General features: G+C 38.3%; 2 protein-coding genes across 3 annotated transcripts; both read left to right on the top strand.

The window, feature by feature from the left end:
- Positions 1 to 3210: 3210 nt before the first annotated feature.
- On the top strand, positions 3211 to 12299 carry LOC149003769 (DEAD-box ATP-dependent RNA helicase 37-like). 2 transcript variants are annotated; one of them, XM_089136726.1, is made up of 7 exons: positions 3211 to 3356; positions 3733 to 4722; positions 4819 to 4902; positions 8160 to 8402; positions 8862 to 9029; positions 9261 to 9374; positions 11105 to 12299. In XM_089136726.1, exons 2-7 carry the CDS (start codon positions 3952 to 3954, stop codon positions 11597 to 11599), a joined length of 1875 nt encoding a protein of 624 aa, XP_088992852.1. In that variant the 5' UTR covers positions 3211 to 3356; positions 3733 to 3951; the 3' UTR covers positions 11600 to 12299. The 2 variants fall into 2 exon arrangements, with proteins under 2 accessions (XP_088992852.1, XP_088992851.1); XM_089136725.1 differs by having other exon boundaries at positions 3211 to 3360.
- Positions 12300 to 12584: 285 nt separating this feature from the next.
- Positions 12585 to 17969, top strand: LOC149003768 (F-box/kelch-repeat protein At1g55270-like). Its single transcript, XM_089138207.1, has 2 exons — positions 12585 to 13105; positions 16228 to 17969. Exons 1-2 carry the CDS (start codon positions 13046 to 13048, stop codon positions 17476 to 17478), a joined length of 1311 nt encoding a protein of 436 aa, XP_088994333.1. The 5' UTR covers positions 12585 to 13045; the 3' UTR covers positions 17479 to 17969.
- Positions 17970 to 18651: the final 682 nt, after the last annotated feature.

Below are 18651 nucleotides of genomic sequence, written 5' to 3'. Positions count from 1 at the left end.
ATAAGTAGGCAAATTGTTTGTGTATTGATGCTGAGGGTATTATATAATATATCATCAAGTAAAATCGAACCTATGATCTCTTCATTATGAAGTGTTGGTATTATCAATCGAGTAACCCTGCGATGATAGTATAGCTGAATTTTTATTTTTCAACAAGCAAACAACTTAGAAGAATTCAAAGGCTAAGGGACTAAAAATAAAAGAAATGAAACTTGAAACATAAGGTAATGATGCTTTAAACAATATGTGATTTTCAATTTTCTTTGATAATAGATCCTCTAGACAATGAACGTCATAGTTGTATTGCTGGTGTTTGTCAAGTGCAGTGCCTTGCATAAATTATAATACCCAAGATTCGATCATTGACTTATATTGCAAGGCACACAGTGAATGTACTAAGAAATCAAATGAGCTAAGAATGGAATACCCGTTAAATGAAATATGGACTTTCAAAAGTAAATCAGTCATAGGTTGTTCACGATGTACTTCTTCTGGAATTTTGTTGCAATTCAAACAGTGAGTTCAATCAGAAGAGAGAAAGATGACTGAGAGTTGTATATGCATTAGTTTATCATCATCACTCACCAACTAAGGCCACAAAAGCCAAAAGCGTAGGGATCGATAACACAATAATAAGAATCGCTTCTTTTTTTAGTTAAGCAAATTAGAGATTATGGCCCAATAAAAGCAAATATGAGATTAAAAATCAACCATTTTCCTATGATACTATGATCACAATGGGATTCGGTTCTAGTTCATATATGTTTTTCACAATATTAAGACATCCATTGTTCAAAAGTTTAAACAACCCATGTAGGCAATGGATGATTGAAATATGTGTTTGAATTTATACTTGTTTCAAAGATAATAGAATATGACTGATTCTTTATGAATCGCCAAGTTCTAACAATCAACTATATAAATGGAATAATTGAACTAGAAATGTTAATCTATGGCAAAAATAAACTAGGGATTTTAGAGTGAAGTAGAGTGAGGGGATTTGTTTTGTAAATTTAAAAATATAAAATAAGAAAAGTTATATTTACAACTAACCCCTCCTCAGTAATTTGATTTTACACCGTTGGATTTTTTCCATGTACATGGCAAAATTTTGTGTCAGCTGGGGCAAATACAAATCCGGGAAGCACCCCCTACTGTTTTTTGTTTCCTTCCTCGTTTGGCCTTTATTTAGTCATTGGTTTGTCTCTGCTTGTAAATAGCTTCTATTTCTCAATATATTTGTATTTATCAAAAGAAAAAAGAGAACTACAATGATTATGTCACTTTGGGTATTTTGACTACTTCAATCTCACTATACATTAAATCACGTTCTTACATTAAAATAAAAGCATTAATGTAACTGACAACAACTATAAGGAACTATTAATTATTGAAGGGATTAAATTTTGTTAACACCGACTTTTGATAATTATACATTACATTATATAAATATAATTCTATCATGTGGAAGAATGATAGTCTGCTATTTACAAAATTTATTTAAATTATTATGTGTCAATATTAAGCATTAAAATAAATTTCCCACTTAAATAGGATGACATCCCATGTATACGTATACCGCTTGTGTCATCTGTGTAATTAGTTAAAAAAAAAATTGTAATTTTTTATTGGTCTATTTTACAATGTAGACCATCGTATTGAAACTTACTCTATGATTTTTATTTCTATGATTAGAAATAAAAAGAAGAACAATATCAGCTGCATTGTTTGAGATAGGTTGATACCACCTTCTTATGTTTTTCTTTTCTCATATTTTCTATAGAAAAAAAAAAAAATAAAGTCACAAGGAGACAAGAGACAATAGCATTATAAAAGAAAAACACAAGTGTAGTCACAAAATTTCGAGGGAACAGAAGGTTTAAGAACAAGTTTGGATGACTTCACAACAAGAAGAAAACAATGTGCTCCGGAGGTTTTTTAACCATATAATATTGGTGAAATCCAAATAAGATCCGATGGGGTTCCAATTTATTTTTTTATTTATTTTTTGTTTGATAAATAGCATTTCAATTAGCAAACTGGCCAGAAAAAGCCAAAAAATCTTAAGTACAAACTTTAAGAAGCCAATAAGCAAAATTAGACCAAACAGTCCTACTAGTCATGGACTAGGCCTTCCTAACTAGATAATTGGCTACAGAGTTAGCCAATCTCGATCCTATTTTTGTTATGTGGATGAAAACTGCAAAGAAAACACATTGTTCTATTATGACAGAGAAGTGATTCGGACTCCTTGAAAGCTACACATAAAACTATATCAAGGACACTATCATCTTTCAAATGTAGAAACCATTTGGTACAATTACCTACACATGTGGTATTCTTGAAGTCTGGATCACTCTATGTAAAAGAGTATGTTTTATTATTTTTCACCACATATTTTGTGTGGGACTTAAACTTAAATTATATATATAAAAAAAAAGTGAGACTTTTAATGAATCTCACATAAACCTTATATAAAATGTATGATAACAAAACCTATATTTTCCCAGATGGGGAGGTGGCTGGATTTCTGATGCTTATGCAGGCATGCAGCCGATAGCAATTTAAGTTTTTTCAAAAGACAAATCACAACATAAATCCTTTAAATCTACATTCAATTACATCTATTACTCTTGAAAATAAATAAATTACAAGTTTTTATTTACCATCAAGTAATAAAGCTAAATAATGATATTTACAGCAAAAAAAAAAAAAATAAATTTGCAATTGATTTTATTTTAGGAGTAATCCATATAATATTGGTTGCAAATCCAGAGTCTTCTATTTAATTTACTTCTTAAAAGCATGAGAAAACCTGAAGACTTGAGAAATAAGCATTTGATACCAACAAGGAGACCTGTAAGTTTTAATTAAATTCGGTACGACACTTGGAAATTAACAGCCGTTGATCTGAAAAACCGGCGTTCCCTGTGACCTCCTCTCTTCTTTTGGGTCCATAAAATATCTCACTTTACCCTTCGGCCGTTTAGAGAAAGGAAGAGAATATTGTAATTATAAGTATGTAGTATGGGTATTTTCGACAAAGCAGTAGTTGATATTTATAATTCAGAGCTTTTACGACCCACCGTGCAAAGAGGCACGTTTAGTATAGACCTCTCGTTTAATTTTTACGTCACCACCAACTTATACGGACAGCGTTGCTTCCTTTTTCTCCTTCCGTTTTCACACACTGGGTTGGCACCGAATTCCCGAATTAAGACGATTAAAAAAAATAAAAAAAAAATCAAAGGAAGAATTTTGATTTCAGTTGAAATAGGAAAGAGAAAAGGAAAATAAGCAGAAATAGAGACCGAAGGAGAAAAGGAGGAGAGAATAGCTGCGTAGAAGATATTTTGGTTGGTGCGTTGTGTCTGATGCGATCCTTCTGCAACGATTTTAGGGTTCCTCATACTTAGCTATCTTACAGATATCTTTGTATCTTTTCCTGTTTCCCCCATATTTTTCGTTTTGCGATTTCTGTGATTTTTTTCTACGACTCTTAAGAAGCTTTTTTGATCATTCTTCAACTTATTTTTTTTTCCAACGATCTTTTGTGTTGCTGCCGTTTCTTTCTTACTGTAGATCAAAATTCTTGTTTTTCCTAGATTTCTTCTTGTTTGCATTTTTTTCCTCCTATCTATTTCGTTTAAGCGTATGTTCTTCTCTCCATCTCACCATCACTTTCTTGGCACGATTTTGCTTATATCCTTTTTGTTTTTGCTTGTTTTGAAGAAATCTCGCGTAGAGACAGGGAAGTTGTTGTTACTGGAATTTGTAGATACATTGACATCGAGGTGGATGGTAGAAAAAGTTGGAGCTTTTCGATTTGAAGATTGGTTTTGGGAGACGGACTGCTCTGGGGCTTAAGTTTCAAATTGAGTTTGTGGATCGGGGTTTCAAGTTAGGGTTTGCGAGAGACTTTAGAAAACAGAAGGAGATCATTATCTAATTATGCGAACTTCGTGGGCGGATTCTGTCTCTGCAGCTGAGAATACGGCTGCTGGATCCTCGGCCAATAACGGAGTTGGTAGCACTTCACGTCCTGCAAAATCGTCTTATGTTCCTCCACATCTCCGTAACCGGCCATCGTCGTCTGAGCCCCCTGCTCCTGCTCCAGCTGTTGCTTCTGGTGGTTCTTCCGTTGGCAATGATCGACCTGGTTATGGTGCTGCTGTGGGTGGGAACCGTTGGGGTGCTCCGAGGTCTGATCTAGGCCGGCCTGGCTATGGTGGGGGTGGTCGCGTTGGTGGTGGTGGTGGTGGTGGTTGGAACAACAGTCGTGGTGGATGGGATCGTGGAAGGGAACGGGAGGTAAATCCTTTTGGAGATGACGTTGACGCCGAGCCAGAGTTTGCTGAGCAGGAGAACAGTGGCATTAACTTTGATGCCTACGAAGATATCCCAGTGGAGACCAGCGGGGAAAATGTGCCACCGCCGGTGAACACTTTTGCAGAGATTGACCTGGGCGACGCCCTCAATCAAAATATAAGGAGGTGCAAATATGTTAAACCAACTCCTGTTCAGCGACATGCCATTCCGATTTCCCTTGCTGGGAGGGACTTGATGGCTTGTGCACAGACTGGGTCTGGCAAGACAGCTGCTTTCTGCTTCCCAATTATCAGCGGAATTATGAAAGGGCAATTTCCCCAGAGACCGCGTGGATCGCGTACGGTGTATCCACTTGCTCTCATTCTCTCACCCACAAGAGAGCTTTCTTGCCAGGTTTGAATCTGATACCACTTTTTGTAATACTGGCTCTCATGCTAAATTGAAGTTGTCGAATCCCATGATGTAATCTATTTTTCTATTACTCTGCAGATACATGAGGAAGCTAAGAAATTTTCCTATCAAACTGGTGTCAGGGTGGTCGTTGCTTATGGAGGAGCACCCATTAACCAGCAGGTTTTGATTAAACTATGTTTCTATTGATTGTTAATTTTTATGCAGTCTACATTCTTAATGATTGTCGATGGTTCTTTACTTATTTTCAACCGAAAAAAGTACAGTTTGATAATACTTGATATGGAGTGATTGCTTACCTCATTCGTGCACAGTTTGATAATAACTGCGTTTCTCTTATTAAGTATTGATGATACTTGCTATTATCTGTCGGTGGTTCTTTGATTATGCACACTCTTCGGTTAGCTACGTTTTTTCGGAGTATATCTTTAAGAATTGTCGACCACTGTCTTGTTTTTCAAGCTTTTGAAGATTATAATCTGTGGTTGTCTGATCTGTTTTACTGATTCTCCCTTGGATGTTCAGGTTCTGGTTTGTAGTTCCATGCTTTTTTACTGTCCTTGGCTCTTACAGTGGAATTAAGGTGTTTTGGTGGGCTTTTCCTTCCATGGATTGAAACTCACTCCTTGTTCTTTGTAATACTTAATGCTTCCCATCTTTACTGGTTCCATTTAGTTGTTATGGGTTGTTCTTTTGCATCTGGTCATAACTTTTTGTGTAAATTGAAAATTCATCTGTGTTAAGTGATTGCCCCTTATAATGTGTGTGGTGGTTAATATTGACTTCTTGGATGTTATATATGGAAGTCAATCTGATAATTGATTTTGTATAGATACCAAGTTGCACTAAATATCTCTTTCTCCCTGATTAGTAGTATTTATTTGGTCAAGTTATTACATAACGACAAAAGAGCTTCTGATCTCCTGTGGATGTATACTGCACTTCATGGGGGTATTTTATAGCCCATGCAGAATTATTAAGGATAGATCACAAGATATCTACAAATGTATTCATATTTGTTGAGCCATGATTGGACATATTTTGCCTGGTCAAATGACAAGATATCTACAAACATATTTGTATGCATGAGCCATGGATGGACATATTTTGCCTACTTTTTTTTTCTTTTTGGGTAAACACGGACTTTTTTGTGTATGTGATTTATGATCTCCTAACTAATGATTTGGTTGATACTTGATAGAAGTTGTTTGTTATGAACCCTTGGTACAGATTGTGTCTAGGGAGTTATTTGTTTAGAAAACAGTAATTAGAGGTGCGCATTCTATTCCTTCGGTGATGTGTTACATGGGTTCATGAGATGCTTTTGTACAAAAGTGCCTTTACTGCTTCATAGGTTCTGGGTACAAGTTCTAAAGAGGAAATGTATTTGGCTTTGATGTGGAAAACTTAGTTCAAAAGAGGAAGTTCAAATTCGTGAGAACTACATGGATCCTGAGTATGTCTTTAAAATATAATTACGATGGAGTTATTTGTTTTGAGGGCTTTTATCAGTAGGTCTGTGTTCTACTCTGTTGGATTCAGATGTGTTTCATGGTTGCTTTTGTACATATATGCCTTTATTATTGTTTCATGGGTTCTGGGCCTTCTGGCAATAAGTTTGGGAAAGAATGTTATATTCCATTACAAGTATTAGTGCAAAAGAGGAGTTAAGAATTCCTGAGGACTAGGACTTGATGGAAATAGCAATGCTACTGTCTAGATTAGTCCAGATTAGTTTCAAACAATTGATAACAACTTATGCATACCACAAGCTCTGAAGATCCACATTTTAACTGTCAGTAAGCTAAAGCAGTAAATTTGACTAGAATTATGTTTAATGCCATAACTTACAACCTAAAAAGTTTCAATGGTTACGAATAAAACCAATGCAAACTCAATCTTAAACTAGGGAAAATCAGTCAGATATCATGCAGCAAGGATCTGCACAATAAGAAAGAACAAATTGAGCAATTGAGACTTTTTATTGAAAGATGAATACAGAGATATTAGACAAGAACAAATTGAGCAATTGAGACTTTTTATTGAAAGAAGAATACTGAGATATTAGAAAGGCTGCTTAACCATCGTTATCTCCTCACTGTCTCTCAACATTGCTGCATCTCACAGCTTCAATCATAACTCTTTTCTTTTCAATCTCTTTTCTCTGCTCAGCCTCATGCTCTTATTTATGATGACACAATGAATAAACTACAAACTACCCACTCCCTATCTAATTGAAGATACTAAATAAATGTTGGAAAGGAAACATCTAGTTTCTACTCAGCCTATAAAATAGAAACTTCATATAAAATCTAGCTGCCACTGATCAAAACAGAACACTTTTTTTTTCAAAGAACGAATAAATGGTAGCACCTTGACTAAAACCATAAGGAGACAGAAACTTATGCTTACTTTATAAAGATGAATATAGAGATTAAACTTTTGACAACATCAACATTGAAGCTTGCTTCGCGTGATGGGTGCACAGGATCACCAAGAGAAAAATATCTTCACACAAGGCAAATATGGACTTTGACACTGTTCATATAAACTGCTCTATGAATAGTTTTTGGCTTTTTCCCCTCTCATTCTGATCTACATAAAAAATCCCCTTTTAACACCAGTATTATAGCCCATTGAAAGCAAAAAGAAAATCACAGATGTGATTGTCTTTGTCCTTGCTTAACATTATTTTCCCCTGAACTAACTAAACCGTCAATGATTGTTAATACATTATGTAACAAAAATATTTGAATTGGTGGCTTTCAGAACACTGGTGCTCTATGGGGATGTTTAGCTAGTAGCAAAGTTCTTTCTATTGGCTTGTATAGTTTTAGAAAATGTCTTCCTGATTAGTGATGGAACTAATAACATCACTAATAACTTTCTTTACCTGGACCATATCATTTAATCAAGAGAGACTAAATTACAATTGTGCACACCCCAGAAAGGGCACCAAATTAAAGATGAATGAGTACCATCCATGTGGATTTGAGCATGACATCTACTCAGGGTTTTTCTCTGCTATGTAATTGTCGGGCACTATTAAAACTGTGAGCGTAAAGGTTTCAAAATATTCCTCATCACTTTATTCGAATGGATATGCATGCGGCCTTCCATGTATGAGGAACTGAGTTGTTAATGTTTGGGTAGCCTGACTTGCAGTGATATGTGCTTGTAGTTTGTGTTTCTAGTATGTTTTCATGGTTAATTACATTTTTATGGTACTGATTCAGATTGGCTGCTGGATTTGCCATGTGTGCTGCCTCTCAGAAATTTATTTGTTTATCTTGACAATTTAAGAGGCTTAAGTTGTGATTTTCTTGTAAATGCCTCAATGGTGGTGGTTCATTCGCACTATATAAAATCTATGGACTATTGTAATTATTTGCTGACGAAATACTATCATATTTATTCAGCTACGGGACTTGGAGAGGGGCGTTGATATCCTTGTGGCAACTCCTGGACGATTAGTAGATTTGTTGGAGAGGGCAAGAGTGTCACTACAGATGATCAGATATTTAGCTCTTGACGAGGCTGATCGAATGTTGGATATGGGTTTTGAACCACAAATTAGAAAGATCGTGGAACAAATGGACATGCCTCAACCGGGTGATAGACAGACAATGCTCTTCAGTGCTACTTTCCCAAAAGAAATACAGGTTTTTAGCTTCTTGCAGAAATTAATGCTAGTCCTGATTTATTTTTTCTTTCCTTTACCCAGGGTCGTGTGTTTGGTCGAGTAAAATGCTGCTTGCTGTGCAACAAAAGTTACTTTCTGAATTACTTCCGTAGTTCCACTAAATCCTGGATTGTCTGCTTGTAAGAATGTGACGAACAGTAGAATAGTTAACAGGGTAAAAGCTTGGAAAAATAATTGAGGCATTTATGCCAAGGGGTTAGGATAAAAAGTTGACAGTAGATTTTGGAAGGATACTCCCATGTATGGGAAGTAAAAAAAAAGGTGGAAAAAGATCCTGCAAAAGCATTGTTGTTTGTGTTTATCTACAGCTGATGCTTCTGATTACTCTAGATTTATTGGCTGTCTACTACTGTTGGATTTGCATCTGAAATTCCAGATTCTGCATCCATCAGTAATTTTTCTTTTGTTTCTAATGCAGAGATTGGCTTCGGACTTCCTTTGTGGTTACATTTTTCTAGCTGTTGGGAGGGTTGGTTCAAGTACTGATTTGATTGTCCAAAGAGTTGAATTTGTTCATGAATCTGATAAGAGGAGCCACCTTATGGACCTTCTTCATGCACAGAGAGCGAATGGAACTCATGGAAAGGTAACCTATAGAATGCTTCACAGCTACTGTTGTGTGGGGTGTACTCCCAAAAATCTTTCCCCTGCACATGGGTATGGTTGTGCCCCCCCCCCCGCGCGCGCGTCTTTTCTTTCTGGTGTGGAGATAAAGGAAAAAATATCTGTTTGTTAGCTACTGAAAGGAAACAACAAAGGTAATAAATACTAGTTGAAAGCCATTCGTTCTTACTTGATCTTATGGTTCTTGTTGCAGCAAGCGTTGACTTTAGTTTTTGTGGAGACAAAGAAGGGAGCTGACGCATTGGAACACTGGTTATGTTTAAATGGTTTCCCTGCTACTACTATCCATGGTGATAGAACACAACAGGTAGGTTGGAGCTATTGTTTATGCTGTCTATTTTAGTGGGGACTCTGCATTTGCCAATATCTTATTCTGTATGATTTACATACTATCTTTTTCTGATTGTTTGGTGGTTGATGATGCAGGGATTTAGGAAGTTATTATTATTTTCTTGTTCTCTATGTTGGTTGCCTATGCTGAGATTTTATTTGACTATGTTGGTTGATTGCATAGAATCAAGGTTTCTAAGGGAATGTAGCTCTCATTTCTTAATTAACACTTTCCGTTGGGGGTAAGAGGTCTTTTATCCTGTCATGGATTTGTGGGTTAATTCAGAAGGGCAGTTAAGATTCTCTAGGGCTCAAGGCCTCAAGGATTTGTCAACCTGCATGTTATCTTTACTGGTAGAGGACACAATGAACTGGTGGTCCATAGTGGGGGTTCACTGGTGGCAGCTCCTGAGGAATTTTGTTTAGGGCTACATAGGTATTTTTGTGATATGTGCCTATATAGGGTTTTGCCATCGTCATTTGCAATTGTTTTCTTTATGAGTTTAGCTATTTGCTTTCTTACAGACATGGTCTTGTTATCAAGATTCAAGACTTGTCTTGGACAAGTTAGTTGGAGGTGGATTGGATGGGTAAATAGATTCAAAATACACCTTGGATCACTTTGTCATTGTGTAGTGCCTCTAGTAAAGGCATCTTGGACTGAGTATTAGGGTCATGGCACAGCGGTGGCAATGAGGGTTATTGTGTTTGCTGAAGTACTGGTAATTTTATAGATACCATTCCTGCTTTTCACCTGATGACAGTTGCATTTGGTTGAATCAGATCGGGTAGGGTTATGCTCCTTGAGAAGCATTCCCCCTGGGGGGGGGGGTTTGTTTTGTTGAGGATTTACAATTTTTGGTGGCAACATAAGAGTGCAGACATATTTTGGTTAGTGGAAAAATTATATATAAAAAAAAAACTCCCCTGTTGTTGCAGTTGCTTCTACACCATAAATGTGAAGTGTGGTCTCAGTTTTATTTGAAGATTCTGGCCTTACCTAATTCAGAAAGCAGGATTTTAGGTGGGACTGATTGTATGTTCTTAGTAGGAGATAGAAACCAAGCTAAGCAGCTGCTTTTATTCCCCCCCCCCCACCTTCTTTTCTGGGTAGATGGCAAAATATATCTAATGTTAGGGAATATTACCTATCGGTGGGTACTTGCAGCTGAAGTGATGGTTTTGTGGAACCTGGTGAACATGATTGAGGGTTTGGAAATTGTGATTTTACACAATTCTTATCCTTCATCATTCCAGACATGGTCAGCCTACTAAGTTTCTTAATAGCTTGTGTATTTTTAGTTTTCAAATTCTATACTGCAATTTTAACCCTTATAATTTTGAATTCTACTTGGCATTTCAAATTTGCTAATATGGATTTTTTCCAGTTTGTCTAGCAACAGAATACCTCATATTTCTTTACACCTCCTCCCCCCTGAAAAAACAACACATCTGCACACTCACGCAGACTCATGCCTGAGGGATATACACAGGAGGGAGAGTTGTGAATATAAGCTGGATTCACCAAGTTGGCTGTCTGGTTTATATAGCTTGAACTAACATAGTGCCCTTGAGCTGCAACCATTTTCTTGTTGCACGTAGTAATTGGCAGGAATTGTTGAAGCTATTTCAGCATCTGTATGATCATGGCTTTGTTATCCGTCAGATTCCTGTTAGTGGTGGTAATTCATATATTTTCTTGTGCAGGAAAGAGAATATGCATTGAGATCATTCAAGAGTGGTTTAACCCCGATTCTAGTGGCAACTGATGTGGCAGCACGTGGTCTTGATATACCTCATGTTGCACATGTAGTCAACTTTGATCTTCCCAATGACATTGATGACTATGTCCACCGGATAGGACGAACAGGGCGAGCGGGTAAGAGTGGTTTGGCGACCGCCTTTTTCAATGAAAACAATGCCTCTATGGCTAGGGCATTGGCAGATCTGATGCAGGAGTCGAACCAAGAAGTACCTGCTTGGCTCACTCGTTATGCAGCCCGAGCAACGTATGGGGGTGGGAAGAATCGACGATCTGGTGGAGGAGGCCGCTTTGGTGGTCGTGATTTTCGCAGAGAGGCATCATCATTCAATAGAGGACCAACTGGTGGTGCAGATTACTATGGTGGAGGAAACAACAGTGGATATGGTGCTGCGCCTGGTGGTTACAGCGGTGGTGGATATTCAAGTGCATGGGATTAGATAACTAGTATTTACAGGACTCTATTTTCTCAATATAGTTTTGACAGAAGGCTCGTACTTTTCTTAATTTATAGGTTTAAAGGGTAATTCTTTGTCTCCTCAGTATTATTGTAAGTCCCCGTCTGGTTGTCCTGCTGCTGGTATATTTACCCTAGGAAGAGAGGCTGTGTGGTCTGTATCAGCACCACCCTTTGACGAGTACACGTCAGGAGGTTGGAAGATATATAAGTTGAGTGAGGTGGTGGTGAGAAACAACTAACAGATTTAGGTTACTCTGTGTTACCGAAATTTTTTGTCCTTGAAATTTTGGGTTGGTGATGGGTTGTAGAATATGTAAAGAGAAGAGAGGGTAGGTTCCATTTTTGGCCGTTTTTTCATCTCCAAGGCATGTTCTTTGCAACCTAATTTGATTAGCGGAACTAGTGAGATTGTCTATGGTGATATCTGTTTTTGTATTGAATGTTCCATTTTCTTCCTCGCTGATATTCATCCCTGCTCCTGGACGGGTCTTGCATCTTTTTATTTTTCTGAGTGATCAATTAATGCAGAGAGCTTCCAGGAAAAAAGAAAAACTAATGAACTTCAATCAATCATCAGCTAATACATGCCCTAAAGTTGCGCTAAGGTGCATCTTGAAGCCTGGGTCTGCGGATTTAGATCTGATTGACCATGGCTGTACTCGTCAATAATACGGTTTTAGGGGACTATATAGACAGATTCATAAGTTTCTACCGTGAAGCAATATCTTTTTTTTTTTGGTAAAAACCGTGAAGCAATATCAGTATTTGCTAATTAAATCGATATTCATGGCCGAGAGATGGTGCTTTTTATCTGAAAATCAAGCCGACACGGTGTTACTGATACCATGAACTAAATCCACGATCGAAATTTGTTGAGGTCGAACGGATCCAACGGCTGCCGAAGGCTACAGCTGGTAACATGAATGTAGGACGACAAACTTTCCATCGACCAGACGTTTTTTTTGTTCTTTTGCTTTTCTTCCCAACCCGCTTTAAGTTTAAGGAGGAATTTTCTTTGTTCCAAACCCACTTTAAAGGAGTTGACTGCTAAATGACTGTTTGTCCTTTGAAATCTGATTTTGTGTTCTTATTGTCTACAAGTATTAGCAGTAGATATGAAAATTGAAAACCATGGAGAAAGCAAAATTGGGTCCAGCTGTATCTTCAGTCTGGACAGAAAGGTTACACTCCCTTCGCGTTTTGATGCCGGTCGTAGTTTCCCTTGCTGTTGACTGTTGTTTATAGTTTGCATTGGGAGAGATATAGAGGGAGAGATATAGAGAGAGCTTTCCATTCGTAGCTTCTGTTTCCAGGCACTTTCACCGATCAAAGCACGAGAAGCTCGATCCAAGCCTCCTCTGCTTCTATAAGCCAGCTTGCTAATTGTGATTCGAGCGAAATTTCTAGATGAACCCGTCCTTCTGAGATGGACGCCGGTGAAACTTCTTCGAAAGCAGAAAGAGGTGTCCGAGTTCAAGCTCCATTGGTAAGCCTACTCCAGAATTAATTTCATTTGTTGGTTTCTTGTGTACTCTATTCAAATTCCAAAAGGTACCGGATGGAATTGTTGAATTTGCAGCCTTGGGTTTGAAGGACTTGCTGGTTTTCTGGTTTTTTTTTTTTTTTTTTTTTTTTAATTTAATTTATTTTGCTTGGTTATTGCTACATTTTCCGGTTTCAAATCTAGGGATTTCGAGCTGCACGAATGCTGCATGTTCTTCTGGATGCAGTACAAACCTAGGAAGTATTGTGGAATTCGGTTTAAATCAAACGATGGCTGATCACATATTGGATCTGTTGGTCTTAGAAGACAGAAAGCTTCTGTTTTGTTGTTTTTTCTGTAGAAAATGATGAGTCCAGTGAGTTCGGTGGTTTATGTACCCAGTCTGGGACTAATTCGCGTTTCTAAGTTTGATTACCTACTTGGGGTGGGAAGTTGTTCAGGCGAGATTGGCGTCTATTTGAGACTAGTATCCCATTCTAACTTTAGCTCTTCTTCCTTCACCTGTTTAAGTGGCGATAACGTTTCACTTCTTGAATGAGTTTATTGTCCTGCTCTGTTGTATGTAAGGCTTTAGATTTCTCAGATGTCTTAGGCATGAGTATTTGCTGGAGACCCTGTATAGTTCCGTACTGCTATTTCAAGCCTAGTTCTTGTTTGCTGCTTGACGCTTATGGTGTTTCTCTTCTTGCAGGACCTTTCTGGCTATAACCCAATTTCTTGCCTTTTCCGATTAATTTTTGCTTACTGTTCTTCTTGTTTATACCTACTTCAACTGTGGGCTACTACCTCTCATGGGTTTCAAGGACAGTTGGATATCAACTGTTGGAATTCATTTCTGTTCTCACATTTGCTCAATTGACATGATCATGATGAGAGCTTTGATAGGGATAGGGACTGTAAAACATGTTCTTAATGTTATATTTGTTGGGTTTGAGTGTCTTGTATTCTACAGGTCCACACAATTAGAGTTTGGTTGTATTTGTAATTGGAACGGGTTTTGGGTCAGTTACTTGTACAAAGATAAAATTATAATTATATGCGGACTAGGATTTTATGTTTCCTTCTAAATTCTAAATAATCTATGTGGAATAACCTAGAATGTATCCATCCTTGGAGGGTATGGGGACAAGCAAAGGGATAGTACTTTGTGAGGTGTGAGAGTGATGAGGTTTCAAGATTAATGAAATCTCTTTTTCTCTTGGCTGGGTGTATGCAATCTTGCCGAACCACGATAAAATCCCTTGTGGTTGTGTGTGTGTTTTCCTTGTGTTATTCTTCATGGTTGTGCATTCGTCTCCAACAATATTGATGGAGCTTAGGATCAAGCACGATGGGGTTCCATTTATTTCACTTTAGAATATCTTTTGGTAGATTATTACTTTTTTATTTTTCCTTTTGTTTTATATTTTGGCTGGTCAGAACAAGGAAGAATGTCTAGGCTTTGTTGAGGGGAAGAATTCAGCCATTGATGGGGTTGGATTTCACAATGGGTGCCAAGCATATCAATGTCCAAGATACAACATCCCAAATTTAAAATGGGGGTTGTTTTTAATTTGCCTTTTGGAAAATATATTTTCTGCTTCTTAAATCCATATACAATTTTGGATAAATTGCTACCTGTAATTTAATTAGATTGTCTAGGCCCAATCAAGTTAATGTTTTCACTTATTTACATTATGGAAGCCTATGCTAATTGTTGTTGCGAGACTTTTAATATCCATTTGTACGCACAGAAAGTGAACTGCTGCAGGTGGGTCAGGTTGGCTAAAGCCTGAGTCCTATAGAAGGTCATCATTCAGTTCTGGTCCCTCCTGTGGAGTGAGATGGGTGAGTTTGGATGGGGCCCTAAGCTCTAGCATTTTTTCTCATAAAGTCATTACCCTCAGGACTCGAACCACTCAGTTTGGCAGCATGAACCTTTTACCATTGCTCTAAAATATGGCTCCTGTACTCAATGTTTCCAGAACCCGAGAACAATCCAATGGTATTGTAGGAAAGCTAGCCCAACTTGAGTTAAGATTTGGTCAGACATGATGTAACTCATGGCTCTAGAATGCTTATGCTAAAGTAACCTTAACATCCCTGAAAAGTCACTTTGAAATTGAGCAATTTTGTAAGGGCAAATTGTATAGATTGAAATAGTGTAACTTCATAAATCTCTTTCACATGAAATAAAAATGTTTTCCAAACTTGAAACATAAAGTAAAAATGTTTGTCAATCTTAAGTTTATCAAAAGAACCATGCGTAGCGCTGAACAGGGAACTGCCAAATGCGCCAGTTACACCTAACGTGTGAAATGGGTGCATAAGGATGTTGTGTTCAGCCTGGACTACAATCATGAAGTTGAAAGTACCAGAGATTCCTAGGGGTATTCCATTATGCTGTTATTCTTGTCTTTATGAACTAGTGATTGAGAAAATTTTGGGGTATTCTTGTCATGAGAATGTACGCCAAAGTTCAAACAGTCAGAATGCTGTTTGTACTTTAGAGGTGGATTGCTTATTGCTTTTGTTACTTTGTCTGTGCTCTTCTCTTTTATGTTTCATAATATCCACATATATTCATCACGTTTATTTAGCCTTAGATCCCCCATTAGAGGTAGTCTTTTAAATCCAACTGGCTTCCCTGCCTCCCACCTCTAATGCACATCTCAGTCTATGGTTTACAAGTGAACCTGCTAAAAGTTGTGCCGTTGCAGCTTTTTCCTTCTTTCTTTGGGGGTCTGGGGTGGCGTTGATGATGTTGGTTAACCTGGTGAAGACAGACAACTTTAAAATAAGAACAGGTAATATGCAGAAGTTAAGTAACACGTCAAGTTGAGTATTAGCATTAAATATATGTCTATATGCACGTATATAGGATTAGGAAGTATGATTCATTGCTTTTATGGAAGGCTTGATTAGTTAGGTGGTTTGATGGTGGAATGACTTTAGATGCATTTCCAGCTCCGAACCCTGCCATCTGACCAAAATGTTTGATGAAATTACTCTCATTCATAGCTATTGGTCATACGTCCCATGCTAAGTATGTCTAGCTTTGAACTCGCAGTTTCCAGTTTTGTTTATCTTTTCCATAAATGTTTCTTACTGTGAAGTTATTGCAGGTGGAATCTGTTTCATGCTATTGCAGAGTAGATTCAGGCTTAAAAACAGTTGCTGGAGCAAGGAAATTTGTCCCTGGATCAAAACTTTGTATTCGGCCTGATATCAAGACTCATGCACACAGGACTAAGAACTCCCGCAAGGAGAGGAGCAGAGTCCAGCCTCCCCTTTTGCCCGGTCTTCCTGATGATCTTGCCATTGCATGTCTCATCAGGGTCCCACGTGCTGAGCATAGAAAGCTCCGTTTGGTCTGCAAGAGATGGTATAAGCTTCTTGCTGGTAACTTCTTTTACTCACTGAGGAAGAACCTGGGAATGGCGGAGGAGTGGGTGTATGTCATCAAACGAGACCGTGATGGTAAAATATCTTGGCATGCTTTTGATCCTACCTATCAGATGTGGCAGCCGCTTCCCCCTGTTCCACCAGAGTATTCCGAGGCTCTTGGATTTGGGTGTGCAGTTCTGAGTGGTTGCCATCTCTATTTATTTGGGGGCAAAGATCCACTTAGAGGATCTATGAGAAGGGTTATCTTCTACAGTGCCCGGACAAACAAATGGCACTGGGCACCAGATATGCTTCGGAGACGCCATTTCTTTGGTTCTTGTGTCATTAATAACTGCCTATACGTGGCTGGTGGAGAATGTGAAGGGATCCAAAGAACCATGCGGTCAGTTGAGGTTTATGATCCTAACAGGAACAGGTGGAGCTTTGTTGCTGAAATGGGCACTGAAATGGTGCCCTTGATTGGGGTTGTCTATGACGGGAAGTGGTTCCTTAAAGGACTTGGTTCTCATCGTGAGGTCATGAGTGAAGCCTACAGTCCTGAAACCAATAGGTGGGTCTTAGTTAATGATGGGATGGTTGCAGGTTGGCGCAACCCCAGCATATCCTTGAATGGACAGCTCTATGCTTTGGACTGCAGGGATGGCTGTAAGCTACGAGTCTACGAGGGGTCCACAGATTCATGGAACAAGTTCATAGACAGTAAGCTCCACCTCGGAAGCTCACGGGCCCTGGAGGCTGCCGCACTTGTCCCCTTGAATGGGAAGCTTTGCATTATTCGGAACAACATGAGCATCAGTGTGGTTGATGTTTCTAGCCCTGATAAACATGTAGAGAGTAACCCTCATCTTTGGGAGACTATTGCTGGGAGAAGTCACTTTAGGACTATGTTCTCGAACTTATGGTCTAGCATTGCTGGGCGAAGTGGTTTGAAGAGTCACATTGTGCATTGTCAGGTGCTTCAGGCATGAAAACTAGTGGAAGGCTTTGTGGGAAACTGTAACTCGCTTCTGAGAAAGTTTGCTTGATCCCATTACTTTGTCACAATGAGAATTTTGCATTCAAAACAGTATTGTTCATTAGTAACAGTGCATGGCAATCCTTTCAGACTGAGAGGTCTGGTGAAGAGATGGGTAGAAGCTCTGAGATTTCTTTTGGTTGGGGGGTGGGGAGTGGGTGAACATGGATGGGTCGTTTCACCTTGTAACCTGTGGCTTTGATGTGTATTTATTTTTTTGGTGGATTATACCTTGGCATTATGTGCTCTTTAGGATGCTTTGTGAATACAACACAATGTAGAGATCAGCAAATCATGTACCTAGGGATACATTTGGACATCTTTCAATTTTCAAGTTGAAAATAGTGAGCGACAAAAGACATGATGTTATTATTCCAAGATTGCTTATCAATGGTTACAGGATTTTAGCAAGAGTCATTAAAATCCTAGGTCTCCTGATGAATGTGCTTTTCTTAGAGAAGTTTAAATAAATTCTGGAGATTCTCCCTTTACCTTTTATCCTTAAAATTGGACTTAAAAGAGACAGAGGTGGAGGGATACCCAGTGGTCGATGCTATACCAATCTCGGGTCTGGGGGCTGTTTAATTGTGCAGTTATACTCAGCTTTCATAGAGAAGCTGTTTTCAGATCTTAACCCGTGACCACTTGGTCTGAAGATGGCAATATTTGCTGTTATACCAGGATTCATTCCCAACCTTAGAATTGCTGATATGAAAGAACAAAGTCTATACCTAGTAGAACAAAAGCTTGAGCTGGACTGGGAACTCTGAAGTTGATGTGTGGCATCTCTACCCTCAACATGTCGAAAACAGCCGTGAAGGAAACTTTACACTATAGCAGGGCATTAACTCCAATTTGTTATTAACCATAAGAGGAACCAGTTCAATAGCCATAGGAAAATCTATAACAGAAATTGTTGAGAGAAAAAGTATTGTCCACAGTAAGACCATTAGATTTTTACTTTCCAAAGCAGTATTCCTAGTTGTGGAGTGATCTTAGCACCAATAATTTGTGTAGTTCCATGAATCAGCAAACAGGGTGGTTTAGTTACTGGGGGGCCTAAATCTTGTATGATCTTGCAATCGTTAAGGAAAAGGCACTTCAACTGTTGATACTGGCTAGTCCA

The sequence above is a fragment of the Hakea prostrata genome, chromosome 10, assembly GCF_041222555.1.
Source record: "Hakea prostrata isolate BN-2017 chromosome 10, UWA_Hpros_2, whole genome shotgun sequence".
Lineage (NCBI taxonomy): Eukaryota > Viridiplantae > Streptophyta > Magnoliopsida > Proteales > Proteaceae > Hakea > Hakea prostrata.
This window is presented reverse-complemented; position numbering and strand designations above follow the sequence as displayed.